The sequence below is a fragment of the Lottia gigantea genome, assembly GCF_000327385.1.
Source record: "Lottia gigantea unplaced genomic scaffold LOTGIsca_59, whole genome shotgun sequence".
Lineage (NCBI taxonomy): Eukaryota > Metazoa > Mollusca > Gastropoda > Lottiidae > Lottia > Lottia gigantea.
Window position 1 is genome coordinate 184,967 of NW_008710013.1, and position 18,163 is coordinate 203,129.

Consider the following 18,163-nt stretch of genomic DNA (forward strand, 5'->3'; position numbering starts at 1 on the left):
GTTATACCATTTTTTTCTTGGTGCCATTGTTCTTGCAATGACCTGTTGAAATTTCCTTTTCCAGCAGTATTGAATGTAGAAAATCTTGAAGGAAATGCCAAGTTTTACTCCAGGCCTCATAATATGACTGAACTGTAACAAAGATTTAATTCCACTTGAACCTTAGAACACAGATGTGCTTTCATTAACATTAATATTCACCTAAGAAACCAAGAGGTTGTTAAGATTTCCATTGACAAGACAAGAGTTATTCAGCTTGTTGATTACTGTAAAGAACCCAACTGTTGTCAGATTGGAGAAAAAGGCTTGACATTTCCTTGAAGCTTATTTACTAGTGTTATATACCAGAGGTAGAAATATCTAATAGGACATTAACTGTAATAAACAGAGTCTTTTAATGTCATAAACTATATAATTAATGTCAATATATTATCATAGAACCAATTCCCTGGACAGTTGTCAACAATACAGAAATATTTCTTATCCTTCTACATCTACCAGGCTATGATTTGTTTGAATTATCCAGGGACATTGGCTTTAATTTGTTTGCTTTATCAAGAGGAATTCTGGTATATATCTTGGGATATAAGATATAATTAATAAGAAAGCTGTATAGTGTATGATCTATCCAGGGATATAATTCATTTCAAGTGTAATATAGTTATACTATTACACTAATTGATATTTATTAATGTACTTCTCTTATTTTATTTACAGTGCTGTTAATACATCAGAATCAAGGTGGGTTTTTAGCTTCTTAATAGTAGTGTTGTCACTACATAGCTGAAAGATAAATTTTAAGAAATCTGCAAATCTGTAATTATACTAGATGTCAGATTTGCATGTTTGAGAGCACTTCTGAACACTTGGTTGTATCAATGGTTAAAGTGAATCCTTTTAGCTGTTAACAATTAAATATGTCATTTAACCAGATATGTATTTAATAAGAGCTCATATTAACAGAGCAGAAGATAATCAAATTTAAACACAAGAAGGCAATATATATCTTTAGAAGCTAAGAAATGGCAAAGAGAAGGAATTGGAAAGACTTACAAAAATTTACAAAAAAATTAGGGAATTATGATGAGTTGAGACCAAATACAGTTACCCTCCTTACAGCCAAAGTATAAATAGTATCAGCCGAAATATAAAACTGTTCACACAAAATTCTTGATACATTTGTCTATTTATGTTTGTATATTTTGTACATATTTACATATTAATAATTATATTTATTTGTATATTTTAGCCTATCAAATAGTTTGAGTGGTGAGTTAACACCAGGTTCTAGAGATAAAGACAGAATATTGGAGGAGTTTGTCAATATTAAAATTGATGATCTAGATGTAGTAGCCACATTGGGTATGGGTGGCTTTGGCAGGGTAGAACTGGTAAGTAAAAACTGACATTTATTCTTAGACAATAGAATGGACTTCACATTCTATTGCTATGTATCTTGTTCATCTGATACAGATTAACAGAAATATAAACAATAATAAAATATTTTCACAGTTTAAATAGTACTCAATACACCAATTGTACAGTAATATAGAAATAGGCCCTGTTGAAATATAAACTTATACAATTCATAGATAGCAGTGTAATAAGACTAAGAGTGTGTATAGTGTTTAATTATATATTCTCTAGAGACACAATATCTATCTGTAATAATAACATGTAATTATTGAGAATAGATAATATCAATTATTCCTTCATTCTTATTCAGCTTATCATTTTATAAGTAGTGTTTTCCTTCCCCTGAATAATTTATTATTTCTATGTCATTAAGATAGAACAATGACGTCTCAACTGGACGATGTTCTCTGGTGTTTTGATAAGAATGATATTATAGCATTATGTTATATATACTCATTGATACAGTATTGTCTTGTTCATGTCTTTGCACTTTGTGGTACTTACATAAGACACTTATAGTCTAGAATCTGGCAATACAGTTTTAAAATTGGCTAATGTTGTCTTTAAGGGGACAGATTTGCCAATTTCGCGTGATGTACGGAAATTGGGTAATCCCTTCGAAAATACCTCAAACAAGGAATTTCACTTTCTATTTATATATATTCTGTTTTGTCTATATAATTATGACAAAGTTTCAAGAAAAGATGAGTTGTTTGTTTTAACACAGATATTTCTGGACACATATGAATTTGAAGGCTCAAATTGTTAAAGTGAGCTGTGAACACTATTACTGATTAGCTTTAGGTACAACTGGTCGAAAGGATCAACAAAAATAATATTTTCATGAAATCTGTGAAATATAGTAACCTTAATGTTGATGATATTGGTAAAGAAAATATTTTGAAGAATGAACTAAAATGACAGGTTATCAACAAATAGGAAAGGGAATAATTGGCAAACACTAGTTAAGACAGCATGGCTGGATGATATCATTCATCTTCAAATTGACACAAACTTATTTTACAAGGAAATGGACTATCAATTATTATCTTACCAAGATGTCCGTAGTTGACTTGTGAAATATTAATAATCTGTACTATCTATACTCGTGTTTTGATAGACTCAATCAAAATATCAACTACTTCATCTTATCATCGATGTAGCGTAAAATAAAGTTAATCTTGGCACTCTGAAGGTCAGATGAGTTGATCAGAGGTCATTCAGGCAATTTGTCCAGCTGATAAAGTCGGAAGCAATTATTTCTCATTTGTCGTTGAGATTGAGAAGGAGATCTGTAGACTTAGCTAAATTGTCCTCATTATTAAATGAATATATTCCTACACTGATGAAGTTTTCTGATTAAACCATGACATTCTGGACTAAGGGTGATAAGAAAATCGTTAAATGTTTATTGACTTTCAAAGATGGCTGCGTGAAATATTTGAATTAAAGTTTTAAACTAACACAGACCAATTCAATCGATTCTGTTCTTAGTGCTTCCAGGTTATTCCATTTCAATTATAAATTTTGAAGTCATTACTTCAGAAGATTTCTCAGTATATTGTCCCAGCTGGAACCATCAGAATAACCATCTTCATGAAGAACTAATTAACTGCTATATACTAATATGAATAAGTTGCAATTTGCTTTAACAATATGTTTACTAACTAGGTTGTTATAGCCCAGTTACAACAGACTGCAATCTGCGATCTCATGGCAGCTGGAAATGTAGGAGGTTGTGGACTATCGTGAAAAACTAGAAAAAAGGCCCTAAAAATTACCAACATAAAAACAGTCAACCTAATATTGCGAGTTGTGCGACCATATTGCATTCTATGGTTTTTGTCACATGTGTCAGATCACCAAATCTTGGCATTTGTTTTGAACATGTCTAAATTTAATGCCTTAGCTCGAGGAATAGAGGAAACAATTGCACTATGTCAGGCATGTGTCACACTCTTATACAATGCTTTAACATGCTCTGAGCCAATTTTCCGTCACAGTTTCAATGCTTAAGGCATTGCTTTTATCCCAGATAAATTTTAAATCGAACAGAGATCTGTATTGAGGAATTCTATTATGTTATTGACTCAAAATGCTTGACTAATTGTTAATATAAGCCATAAATATTTTAGTTCCAAAATGAAAGATAAATTTTCCTACTATGTTCAGAGCATTACAGTCATATCCAATTGAAAATGATAAGGGCAATTTTATTAAATTTTGGCATTAAAAATGTTTTATTCAATCTAAAAAACACATTACCAAAGTAATTGATGTGAAAGCGCACTAATATGCAATTAAATAAATATATAAAAGGGTTTTAGTTCTCTATTTTGATAAGGTCCAGACTTCCAGAGTTTAATTCCTACATAATCACACTATTCCAATACAACATGCATCAACTATAAGCCTTTAAATCCAGCTTTGAGATAAATTTCATGAAACTTGTCTGAAAATGATATTTTCTGGTAGTATTTAATATTTTATTTCTGATGGATTTGGGTTGATTAAAATCTATCTTTGAATTGCATGTTTTTACTGAAAGGTTTTATATGTAGATCAAATTCAATATTTTAATACCGGTACTAGACCTGTTTGACACAGATCTGTCAGCCCCAGAGATGTTTTTATGTCTTCTGCATCTATATTTTGTATGACATAAATTGAAATAGACTGTCAAGTTTTATAATTGTTTCCAAATATAGCATTGCTGAACCTCAATGAGCTGTAGAATTTTCACATTTTTGATTGAAAACTTCAAAATATATAGCACAGATTTTTAAATACCTAATGACAATAGGTCAAAATGTAAAGGTTTTTTTTTTACATTTTACCCTAGTGTTAAAAAAATCTTCAAATGACTTAAATATTTTATATATTTATTTTAAGTTACAAATTTATACCTTTGTCTGTTAAAAAGATTAGCAGTGATAATTAGAGTCTTTATAAATATTAAAATCTCCTATTTCAAAACTGCATCATTCCAAAAGTTAAACATTATTGCAGCGAACTCCCTGCTTTGTTTTCGTATTGATATTTTTTTTTTTTTTTTTGCCACTGCAGGCCGGTTTTCTCGGAAACGGCAACAGGTACGAAAAAACGGGCTTTGTTGCGTTTCGTATCTTGTGGCTAATCCCAGCTTAAATGTAAAACGAAAATTTTCTGAGCAACATTACGCAAAATTGCAACAAACAGAAAATGGACTCTAGAGGGCGTGTTTATCAACTGATTTTGATCGGGTTTTCTGCATCGTATTTCTTGGACAAATGATAGCAGTTGAAAATTTTCGATTTTCGAAAATTCGTTCATTACTTTTTTTTGCCGTAATTAATCAGAAAATACTATTTCGGTTATTATTTGGCGGATTGACTTGAAACTTACATAGTGTAGACCGCCAGCAAAGTGGAATAAAAGCACACATTCAAAATTTTTTCATTACTTCCGGTTTCGATGTTAGTACTTCCGGTGGCGTCACTTCCGGTGGAATTGATTTATGTCAAAAGTAACATATGCATTATATTACAAGCCTTAATACAAACCTTTTAAACTAAAAAAAATCGCACCGGAAGTAACATGTTTGTCGCCATATTGGTTTGCCTCATTTTTGCCCAAATCGATTCCCAGAATTCATTTTTAATCCGATTTGGGTAACGTTTGTGTCAAACGATCTGTTCAATGTTTGTCTACAAATGATAGGAAGCATAATTTTGATTTTCTGTTTTGCCTTTTTTGTACGACCGGATTGTTTTTTTTCAAAGTTTGAAGGCATATATCTCATGACCTTGACCTTTGATGACCTTCATATTTACTGTGATGATAATTTGTGACCTATCTGATGACCTTTTGACCTTTGGGGTCAGATACCTATTTCCGATTTTACAGGGGTCTAAATACGGACCATTTTGAGCCTTTAAAGTGCTGTATCTCGGTCCCTAATAGAGATATGGCAATAATTCTTTTGATTTTGTAATGCAGAGATTCTCAGCTTTCCATAGATATATAACATGCATACCTTACATGCAAATTCAAAACTCCATTCACTTAATTTGGGGTTATTATTAGATAAATCGGCTAATTAGATTAACCTGGCTGTCAACCCCAACAGAAATCAAATTTTAAGTTGTTTTAAAGATACCCTCCCTTTTATATTTCTTGAAAATGATCTTTGTCCAGGTATGGTATAAAATTCAGCTCTCAGGTGGATTGAATCATGTCATATTTTAGTTTAAGCTCACGGCAGCGTATTGAAGGTATACCTCCACTTAATTTACCAACTTTATTTACTATCCGATTTTCATCAAACTTGGTATGTATGTGTATAATTTAATTCTAAATTTGATGGAATTATCGAATTTGAGTAGTGCGCATGCGCATTGCCAACTTTCTTATTTACTATCCGATTTTCATCAAACTTGGTATGTATGTGTATAATCCAATTCTAAATTTGATGGAATTATCGAATTTGCGTAGTGCGCATGCGCATTGCCAACTTTCTTATTTACTATCCGATTTTCATCAAACTTGGTATGTATGTGTATAATCCAATTCTAAATTTGATGAAATTATCGAATTTGCGAAGTGCGCATGCGCATTGCCAACTTTCTTATTTATTATCCGATTTTCATCAAACTTGGTATGTATGTGTATAATCAAATTCTAAATTTGATGGAATTATCGAATTTGCGTAGTGCGCATGCGCATTGCCAACTTTCTAATTTATTATCCGATATTCATCAAACTTGGTATGTATGTGTATAATCAAATTCTAAATTTGATGGAATTATCGAATTTGAATAGTGCGCATGCGCATTACCAACTTTCTTATTTCTTTTCCGATTTTCATAAAACTTGGTATGTATGTGAATAATCCAATTCTAAATTTGATGGAAATATTGAATTTTTGTTGTGCGCATGCGCATTACCGACTTTCTTATTTTTATCCGAATTTCACCAAACTTGGTATGTATGTGTTTAATTCAATTCTAAATTTGATGGAAATATTGAATTTTTGTTGTGCGCATGCAAATTACCAACTTTCTTAATTCTTATCCGGATGTCATCAAACTTATTCTTTATTAATTGACAAATATTCTTTTATTCCTAGTAAATATACTTTAAACTCCAGGCACTTTTGGATATTTGCATTTAGAGATGCAGAAAGGTATTTACATAAAGTAATTGCAATAGACCATCTTCGTATGTACCTGAATGTCGTAACCGCCCTGCATCAGTACTGTTATTAGAACAGTTCTAGTTTGTTTTTTCTTCGTCTACGGCAGGTCGGTTTTCTCGGCAACGGCAACAGGTACGGGAAAACGGACTTGATGGCGTTTTGTAACCCGTGGCTAATCACAGTTTAAATGTAAAACGAAAATTTTCTGAGCAACATTATGCAAAATTGCAACAAACGGAAAATGGACTCTAGAGGGCGTGTTTATCAACCGATTTTGATCGGGTTTTCTGCATCGTATTTCTTGTAACAAAGGACAAATGATAGCAGTTGAAAATTTTCGATTTTCGAAAATTCGTTGCATACTTTTTTTTGCCGAAATTAATCGAAAAATACTATTTCGGTTGTTGTCGGACGGATTGACTTGAAACTTACGTGGTGTAGACCGCCAGCATAGAGACGTAAAGTGCACATTCAAATTTTTTTGATCACTTCCGGTTTCGATGTTAGTACTTCCGGTGGTATCACTTCCGGTGGAATTGAGTTATGTCAAAAATAACATATGCATTACATTACCAGCCTTAATACAAACTTATTAAACTAAAAAAATCTGCACCGGAAGTAACATGTTGGCCGCCATTTTGGTTTGCCTCATTTTGCAGAAATTGCTATTCAGAGGTCATTTTTCATCCGATTTGCATAACATTTGTGTCAAACGATACGTTTAATGTCTGTCTACAATCCTTAGGCAGCATAATTTTGATTTTCGGTTTTGCCTTTTTTGTACGACCGGATTGTTTTTTTCAAAGTTTGAAGGCGTATATCTCATGACCTTGACCTTTGATGACCTTCATATTAACTGTGATGATAATTTGTGACCTTGTCTATCTGATGACCTTTTGACCTTTGGGGTCAGATACCTATTTCCGATTTTACAGGGGTCTAAATATGGACGATTTTGAGTCTTTGCAGTGCTATATCAGTCCCTAATAGAGATATGGCAATAATTCTTTCGATTTTGTAATGCAGAGATTCTCAGCTTTCTATAGATATATATCATGCATACCTTACATGCAAATTCAAAACTCCATTCACTTAACATGGGGTTATTATTAGATAAATCGGCTAATTAGATTAACCTGGCTGTCAACCCCAACAGAAATCAAATTTTAAGTTGTTTTAAAGATACCCTCCCTTTTATATTTCTTAAAAATGATCTTTGTCCAGTTAAGGTATAAAATTAAGCTCTCAGGTGGATTGAATCATGTCATATTTTAGTTTAAGCTCACAGCAGCATATTGAAGGTATACCTCCACTTAATTTACCAACTTTCTTGTTTACTATCCAATTTTCATCAAACTTGGAATGTATGTGTATAATTAAATTCTAAATTTGATGGAATTATCGAATTTGCGTAGTGCGCATGCGCATTGCCAATTTTCTTATCTACTATCCGATTTTCATCAAACTTGGTATGTATGTGTATAATCAAATTCTAAATTTGATGGAATTATCGAATTTGCGTAGTGCGCATGCGCATTGCCAACTTTCTTATTTACTATTCGATTTTCATCAAACTTGGTATGTATGTGTATAATTAAATTCTAAATTTGATGGAATTATCGAATTTGCGTAGTGCGCATGCGCATTGCCAACTTTCTTATTTACTATCTGATTTTCATCAAACTTGGTATGTATGTGTATAATTAAATTCTAAATTTTATGGAATCATCGAATTTGAGTAGTGCGCATGCGCATTACCAACTTTCTTATTTCTTATCCGATTTTCACCAAACTTGGTATGTATGTGTATAATCAAATTCTAAATTTGATGGAATTATCGAATTTGAGTATTGCCAACTTTCTTATTTACTATCCGACTTTCATCAAACTTGGTATGTATGTGTATAATCAAATTCTAAATTTGATGGAATCATCGAATTTGAGTAGTGCGCATGCGCATTACCAACTTTCTTATTTCTTATCCGATTTTCACCAAACTTGGTATGTATGTGTATATACAAATTCTAAATTTGATGGAATTATTGAATTTTTGTTGAGCGCATGCGCATTGCCAACTGTCTTATTTATTATCTGATTTTCATCAAACTTGGTATTTATGTGTATAAACAAATTCTAAATTTGATGGAATTATCGAATTTGCGTAGTGCGCATGCGCATTGCAAACTTTCTTATTTCTTATCCGATTTTCATCAAACTTGGTATGTATGTGTATAATCAAACTCTACATTTGATGGAATTATCGAATTTTTGTTGAGCGCATGCATATTACCAACTTTCTTATTTCTTATCCGGATTTCATCAAACTTATTCTTTATTAATTGACAAATATTCTTTTATTCCTAGTAAATATACTTTAAACTTCAGGCACTTTTGGATATTTGCACTTAGAGATGCAGAAAGGTATTTACATAAAGTAATTGCAATAGACCATCTTCGTATGTACCTGAATGTCGTAACCCGCCCTGCATCAGTACTCTTATTAGGACAGTTCTAGTTCTTATTACAATAATATCAATTGCATATGAAATATTAAGTAATGAACATTATGCAAAGTAGCAATTTTCAGAACCAGATAAAACCAAAGAATTAGAACAAAATTAAAAAGAAAGATTTATATAAAATTCTAACTGAAGACATTTCTGAAGAAAGAAGAAGGTTGTCAAAGTAGAAAGTTATGAGCCTTCAATATGTAGCCTATGAAAAAATTTATTGACAGAAAGTTAGTGGAAGACAAAATTTGAATTCCATAAAAGGGCTTCCAGACACAAGGGAATTTTCCTAATGACATTTTAACCCAGTTAGATTAGATATGGCGTCGGCATTAAATTCTTCCATATTTTTCATTTTTTCAATGTCAGCAAAACAATTTGCATAAATGGAAAAAGCAAAAAATGAAGTTATTGATTGTACAAATTCCACGGATTTGCATTAGAATGTTTCTGGAAATCTTTATTGATAATTTTGTCTCTACACACCTATCAAGATGAAGTACATGATAAAATGATTACTAGCAAGAAGAGTAAATATATCAGTGAGATACAAACTATATGTTAATTAAGATCTCAGGTGTATATAGGGATTTTATCATGATATTGTATGATTAAACACTTTTAATACTTATTGATTCAATACACTGAACTAATAATCACAGTTATTATATATTTATTATACCTTCTATCTTACTTAATATTAATCACATTGGTCCCTGAAAAACTGCACGAGATTATCCTTACTATAAATACCAATTGACTTAAATACAATTACAAAGTCTTGAAAAACCTTGTTTGCATATACTTAAGACTACCTGGAATAGAAATGACTGTTGTAAATTTGGATCTCAAAAGACTTTGCTTAATATAAATTATTATTAGCTAGAGGGTTGACACTTTGTAAACAGAAACTATGCTTAATCTTAAACTGTAATCAAGGAGTTTATTAAGTGTAATTTATACGCAATTGCAAAAAGAAGATGTACCATACTGTTTATTATAGGTGCAGCTATCAAATGACAAGATGAAGACATATGCCTTGAAGTGCCTTAAAAAGAAACACATAGTTGATACTCGACAACAGGAACATATTTACTCAGAGAAACAGATAATGTTAACATCTAGAACGCCTTTTATTGCCAGGTAAGAAATAGTTAGCATTTGACACGTCATGCTGTTTTGTAAATGATCAAGGTCGGGGGAAGCAGCCTGCCTTCTACAATACTACATGTTCCTGGATCCTATCCAACTAGATTTTTTAGAAACCATTCAGATTAATAGTCCAGCAGTTGCACCATTTGAGAGCTTATAGCATAATTTGCATGAAAATATTTCTTTTAATGGTTTGTTTTTTTACCACCTACTATTTCCATTCTGTATTGACCCAAGAAGTTTGCCTAATGATAAGATATTCCTGGTTTTTCAAGTAGAGACAATTAGAACTCAAGAATACATGGCTCTTCACTGGAATTGAGAACAAGATTGATTAGTTTTAACAAATTTTTAGGACTTCAAAGATTTGTTTGATTCTTACAATTAATGAGCTTGTTATTTCAGATTATTTAAAACATTTCGTGATAATAAATATGTATATATGATGATGGAAGCCTGTTTAGGTGGTGAATTATGGACTATTCTAAGAGACAGGTATGTAATGAAACCATTGAATATCAAATTTCTACTTTCTGTTGAGCAAACTTAACATGTTCCTTAATAAACTAGTGTCCAAAAGAAACGATACCACCTGTTTGCAACGACATAAAAGAAAAAACTAAACAATGCAGAAGTTTAGGATTGGTGTTATGCTTTTGAAAAATCCTTTCACAATATCTGTACAAAAATTTCATTTCAATAAAATCTGTACAAACAATATGACAAGCCTTTAAAGATGGGTGGGGTCCAAAAAAGAACATTTCGTTAGAGCACTGATCACAGAAACAACGGGAAATGTCACACCACACGTCACAAAGTCAAGTCAGTAGCGGGTATGTCCACCGTAAGCATCAATGCATGCCAGAACACGCCTACGGACTGATGCCGTCAAACGTCTGATGACGTTGGGAGTGATTCGTTGCCATTCCTCGAGGAGACATCGTTCCAAGTCCTGGACGTTGACTGGAGGCACACGGCGACGTCGGATTTGTCGATCGAGGTGGTCCCATAAGTGCTCGATGGGATTCATGTCCGGTGAACATGCGGACCATGGCAAAACCTGTACTTTGGCGTTGGCAAGGAAGTTCTGTATCAATCTTGCTGTGTGTGGCCTTGCATTGTCATGTTTGAAAAGGAGTCCACGAGGATGTTGCTGAATAAAGGGCACCACAACAGGCCGTAGGATGTCATCAATATAACGCTGTGCATTCAGGTTTCCACGAATTACGACAAGCCTCGTTTTGACGTCACCACATATGCCACCCCAAACCATTAACCCGCCACCTCCAAACGACCGGACCTGTTGGATACAGTTAAGCGCCAAACGTTCACCAAATCGTCGGTATACAAGCTGCCGTCCATCGTTTTTGAAGATGAGGAATCTGCTCTCATCAGAGAACATAACACGTGCCCAGTCCCGCCGTTGCCAACGTCGAACTCGCCTGGTCCAGATCAGTCTGTTGTTCCGGTGACGAGGCGTCAGGAGCGGTCCGCGGTAGGGATGACGTGGCCGGATACCATACTGCCGTAGTCTCCTGTTGACGGTCTGTCGACTGATCCTGTGTCCCAGTGCTGTAGCCGCCGTGGACGTCGCTGTTACGGTGCGGTTCCTCAGGTGTAATACCCGGATGTAACGATCTTCACGGGGCGTGGTTACTCGTGGTCTTCCACTCCTGGGCCTGTCTGACGTCTGATCTGTCTGACGTAACTGCTGCATCAACCTGGTGATAGTGATGCATGCGCAATCCAACCTTCTGGTGACGTGGACGTGTGTCGCTCCTTGTTGGACCATTCCAACGGCTCTCTCTCTCTCGATGGCTGTCAAACGTGGCATATCTTGTGTTCTTTTTTGTTGCTGTGATATCAACGTGTCTGATCAGCCGTTTTATACAGTTTTTATGCACGTGCAGAACATGCTAGAGAGGGAAATGTCACTTTCACGAAATTTACGTTTTTTCCCCGGAAGTGATGACGTGTTCCCGGTATTTTTATCGACTATGCTGTGTGTGGGATGTGCAGTACGAATTGGCATGTTTTCATATTAGACAATTCACTTAGTAAAAAACAATTTTGAAAATAAGTTGGTATCGTTTCTTTTGGACACTAGTTTACTAAACTATGAATTATTTGCAATTTCATTAGATATAAAAAAAAATTTATCTTATATAGTTCCATAAACCCAACTATTTTCTTACTTTCTTACTCTGTATTATACCCTTTATTACAAATACAGATATTATAATTGTCAGGTGAACATTAACATGGATTTTTAATCATAACCATGAGAATCTTTGAAAAGTAGTGTTTGTGATACATCCATGAAAAAAAAAATCACCTCTATTTAATAGATTTACTTCTTGGATAATATTGGTCAGTTTCACAGGTCATTGAAATATCTCTGATTGGAAAAAATCTCAGAAATTCAAAACTGATTGATTTTTATGTTTCAGAGGAAGTTTTGATGATAAAACAACACGTTTCTATGTATCATGTGTAGTAGAAGCGTTTAAATATTTACATCATAAAGGTATTATATATCGTGATCTGAAACCAGAAAATTTACTACTGGATAATAAGGGCTACATCAAACTAGTAAGTTGATTTCACTTCACATAATATTTAAAGAAAGTGCATAGAAAGTATTGGAACTTAACCCACTCTAGATCTTAATAAGCTCATAATTATAGTCACACAGTTCTGAAATGTAGAAAATGACAGCTAAACAATCCTATATAGACTTTAGTCCTGTGACCCAATAAAGGTCTTGTTCGTAGTTAAAAATGCTTCATTTAAATAAGAGTGTTCATGATACATTTCTTAAATTAAGGTTGATTTTGGCTTTGCAAAAAAGATTGGTGCTGGAAAAAAAACCTGGACGTTTTGTGGAACTCCAGAATATGTAGCTCCTGAAATAATCTTAAACAAGGGGCATGATCATGCTGCTGATTATTGGTCTTTGGGAATCTTGATGTTTGAACTTTTAACTGGAAGGTAAGGTGTTGCTTACTTGTCTTTTATGTATATTGTTGTAACAATAGTGTGACAAAATATAGCTTGACATGCTTTTTGACCCTGCTTATCTTGAATATTGTAACTTATATAATTGGGAACAGTAGAATTTCTATCTCCTGTCAGTGAAAGCTTCATTGTACAAAGGGACATAACCAAGTGAAAGCATAAAGATATTTGATACATGCTTGAATGTAAATAATTTTAACGGTAATAATGTTGTAATTACAAATTTTAAGTATATGAATGTTATAAAGATAATCACTCTGTATCTCTAATAATTTATTTCAGCCCTCCATTTTCTGGTTCTGATCCAATGAAGACGTACAATATAATATTAAAGGGTATTGATGTGATAGAATTTCCAAGGAAAATTAGTCGTAATGCTCATGCTTTGATTAAGAAGTTATGTCGAGATGCTCCAGTTGAGAGATTGGGTTATGGTAAAAATGGCATCACTGATATTAAAAAACACAAGTAAGTCTTGAATATCTTAAGTTTCCAGAAGAATTCTTGCCAGGGAATTTATATCTTTATATATCTATAGCATGTCTTTGAGATGGTTTTTTTTTTTTTGGAAAGGGAATTGTCTAAGGTGGTTAATTCCTTCTATTCACATGTAAGCAACTGAATATGTTAAAAATCTGTGCACAAATATCTTTGCTCGACTAAACTGGGCTTTTATATGTTTTGATTTCATTTTGTTATTTTTGTAGATGGTTCCAAGGTTTTGATTGGGAAGGTTTATTGAATCATAGTATTACTCCACCTATTATACCAAAGGTAAGTTTTAGACAAGAATACTTATTTGATTGAAAGAGTCATCACCATATATTTTGTGGGAACCAACTGATAATGTTAATCTACTTCTTACTTGATTGGTTTTGGAATTAGTCCTTATGGAGTCTCCTCGACAAGATTTGTCTGGAATTTGACATTTCTTAATACAATAAAAGTATTGTCAGCACTGTTTTGTCATTAATAACTTATAAGCCTCTATTCTTGTTTGTATGTCCTGATTTTTTGTAGATCAAATTTATACTCTTTATTGGTTCCTGTGAAAACAGCATGTGACTTTTATGTCATACATTATTAATGATGAAGGTGGCTAAATTTTACAAACTTATTTTTTCATTCTCACAATTACATGTGACATATAAAATGTCTATTTTTCTTCTTGTATTGTTGGAATATATTCTATTTATAGGTAAAAAATCCAACAGATTACAGTAATTTTGACAGTTATCCTAAAGATAATGACATTCCAGCAGATGAAACTTCAGGATGGGACGCAGATTTTTGATGATGTTACACTTAGATAGTTTTTAAGAATCATGCATTATTGAAGTAGTAAATTGCTAATGATAACGAGTAGATTGCAGAAGGATGGTCATATAGAAATAGTCAGGGGAGATTCTTATGTTGACCATTAGCATCAAAGCAGTAGAAATAGATGGACACTTTGATTTATATGTTGTTTTCTACAACTGAAACAACAAGTGTTCATTGACAGGAATTGCCATTTTGTTTCATAGGGCGTAATTTACCAAAATTAATTTAGACTTTAACCTTCAATCATGAAAAGTGAAAAGACATGATCTTACATAGGTATACAATACAATCTGGACATATAATCTTATTTTTTAACATTCTTATTTGTTAAACACAGAAAACTAAGATGATATTAAACAAATTCCATCATAATGATGAAATGTTGGAATGTTAAGATATCGCATGGTCAAAAATCAAGATATTGGAATTGACCTTGTAATTTGTCTGATTATCTAAATAACAACAATTTTTTATAGTATGTTATTCAAAGATGGAACATGTGATAGTAACTGACTGGAAATAAGCTTTTGTATGTGATGATCTCTATTGATTTTTTACTAATTCCTTCCATATTATCAGTATTTTAGTTTAGATTTGTTTTGATTGACATATTACTTTTTAAAGCATTAATTGTTTGTTTAAAACTTTGGTCAGTGGTGCTACTTTGCTGAATGTATTGGCTGGCATAATAATGAGAATAATGCAAAAATGAAAATTTTGTTTAAGAAGGTTCTCAAAAACATTTATTCTATTGAAAACAAGAATACAGAGTAAAATGTCTCAACTGTCATCTGATTGATGATTTCCATTGCCAATAACAGCAGCTTGTTTTATGAGCGTTAACCAAAGTATTAAATTTTGCTTCCCACATTTTTTATCCTAACAGTAAGATGAAGAGCTAATCACAGACCAAGTTACATATTATAACTTCTTTTTATAAAGGTGCAGTTATAATAGTTTTCTTATGTTTGACTACATTTTGCAAAATGGCATAATTCTTCTTTTCAATCAAACTCTATCAAAGATTATGTTCCTCATTAAAATGTTTATTAACAATTCATTTTATAATGTTAATAATATTACCAGCATTATTTTGTATATTTTTTCTATTTTTATTGTATTATATCATATATCATAATTTAAATATAAAACCAAACTCACTTTTATTGTCATCATATATGTATATCTATAAAAAAGCATAACACTTTATAGTACATAAATATATAATGTTAAGGGCAGACAAGTAGAACACTTCATATCAATAGGGGGAGGGAGTGGGTAGATAATTACTACTTAAGGGTCAAATTTGGTTGATGGATGATCAGAGAATAGCTCTATTCTCTGTATAGCTAAGTAATGATTGCTTTTATTCAATATCACTTTTACTTTGAGTAATGTTCAATTATTAATGAAAAAAGTTTGTTTCTATTCTTCAAGTGATATACATAAAATATACATTAAAACTGAATTTTAGGGTAGACTACATCTAGGGTTGATAGTTAAATTTAACCCATATTTTCTCTCGGAAAAGTTGTATGATCTAAAAGCTGAAAGAGTGGATTCATGTAAGGGTTATTTTTTTGTATAAAACATTATGCCAACATTATTGTGATATTTATTTTTATAACTATCATGTTACTGTAAATAAATTGTCTATCATTAGATATATCACAATCTAGGATTTTTTATTTGCTAATTCAGGAAAACTATTGCTGTAGAACATGAATTATTTGTTTTAACTCAGTTTTAGCGGACTTTTCAAAATAACATCTGTTACAAGATAATCATTTTTATTTTGAACAAAAATCTTTTTTCTTCAACCTATGATTTTAGTCTGTCATAAACATCGATATGATATGATTTTTGTTGGACATTAATTTGACTTTAATAATTCTTTACCAAGAAATATGAAATGTAACACATGAAGATGCTTCTTCTGTTGTCTTGATAGAATGTAATATCACTACAGTTCTTAAAAAACAATTTGTTGATAGGGACCATACATTATCTAATAAATTTATTCCTTTGTTAGTTAAAGAATTTTTATCTGAATATTAATTGTATTTATTAGATTTGTTAATATAATATTGTTTATTTATAAATTGTGTACATAATAAATTTTAATATTACAATTTCAGCTATTTTGTCTTGTCCTTTTCATGATCTTTCAAAATGAAGTCCAACATAGTGCAGAAAAGTAGGACGTAAAACTCCATTCATTTCATTTCATTTCAAAATGAAGTTCAGTGTTCTTTCTACTTAAAGGTTAAAGATTTTGACCAATCATACTTTAGTCTTAGAAACAAAATTTTCAGCTAAGTCAATCATTTAAGTGTTCGCAGTTCTCCTTCGCAATTTGAGCCTTCAATTCCAGACTAACATTAACCACCCAAAATGGCGCAACTACCTTTAAAGAATGACCAAAATATTGAAATTTTTAATCATGGTTCAAATGAGTCTTTGTTCATCAATGTCATAACAATACAAAAAAATCACTCAATAATCCACAATTCATAAAAAGGAATTATTAATTTAGATGTCGGTTTCAATAATTATTTATCACCTAATTCAGAGATTCAACTCTCTAAGTCATAGCACCTGGTAAGTTTAACTGATGAATATATACACTTATTGGCCAAGTTTGAGACTTTAAATTTTATGTCCATTCCAAGAGGAAGTATCCTTTTAATAACTTCTAATTACAAGTTAAAAAAACAATGATAATATGATAATTCTCATTCCCAATTCCAAATTCCACTATGTTGTCTCATGAGATAGTTGTGGGTGGGATATATTCTGTGTTAGCCCTGAAACATTCCCTTTTCATAACACATTGCAATGTTCATTAATGTTCAGTGGTAGAAACAAGATCATATTAACCACGATTTTAATCTTTAAAACATAACAAAATCTTATGACATCTTGTACATAACTTACATACAAGGCACAGTATACAATGAATGATAAAAAGGCAGATTTGTTAGGAAATAAATGTGATGAAATATCATAAGTATTCCAGCTTGACAAACAAATTACAATTAAGACAGACAATTGATTAGCCAGACAAATCTGATACCACCTATTCCTCGGATATAATATATATATATATATATATATATATATATATGTTGAGATACTAACACAGTTACAAGATGCTCAGACCCACTTTTCACAATGTTAAAAACTTCACATTTCATATAAATTTTGGTATCTATACAGAGCTGAACCATCAAGGAGACCATCAAGACACAGCTGTATATTCTACAATGTCCCACGCTACCAAAATACAGTCAAGGGGAAGGCCTAACTTCTGCAGTTGTTGTAGGTGTTTTAGGAAGATACTCTCCTATAGAAGCACAAACCTAGGTCACAAGTAGAGACTATGGATTTCAACATGAAAACTATTTCAATTCAAACAGAATATGTTTTACTGAAGATCATAGATTATTACTTCTGGAGAGATTACAAGAAAAAATATATTCAACTAAAATTCCAATGCAATTGTTTCAGGAGTTGATGAAATATGAAGAATGGAAAATCATACCCCTCGGTTTCAATTAATGTCTGG

General features: G+C 32.1%; 1 protein-coding gene across 1 annotated transcript in view; it reads left to right on the forward strand.

Moving 5' to 3' along the window:
- The window catches only part of LOTGIDRAFT_127769 (hypothetical protein), a gene marked incomplete at both ends in the record, with an annotated part of 51,740 nt that extends 37,174 nt beyond the window's left edge, over positions 1–14,566 (forward strand). Inside the window, 8 exons of the mRNA XM_009063596.1 lie at positions 1,262–1,391; positions 10,106–10,245; positions 10,660–10,749; positions 12,705–12,846; positions 13,082–13,245; positions 13,555–13,740; positions 13,980–14,046; positions 14,471–14,566. Of these exons, the coding sequence (XP_009061844.1) occupies positions 1,262–1,391; positions 10,106–10,245; positions 10,660–10,749; positions 12,705–12,846; positions 13,082–13,245; positions 13,555–13,740; positions 13,980–14,046; positions 14,471–14,566 (1,015 nt within the window). The remainder of the gene's footprint in view (positions 1–1,261; positions 1,392–10,105; positions 10,246–10,659; positions 10,750–12,704; positions 12,847–13,081; positions 13,246–13,554; positions 13,741–13,979; positions 14,047–14,470) is intronic.
- Between the last annotated feature and the right edge of the window lie 3,597 nt (positions 14,567–18,163).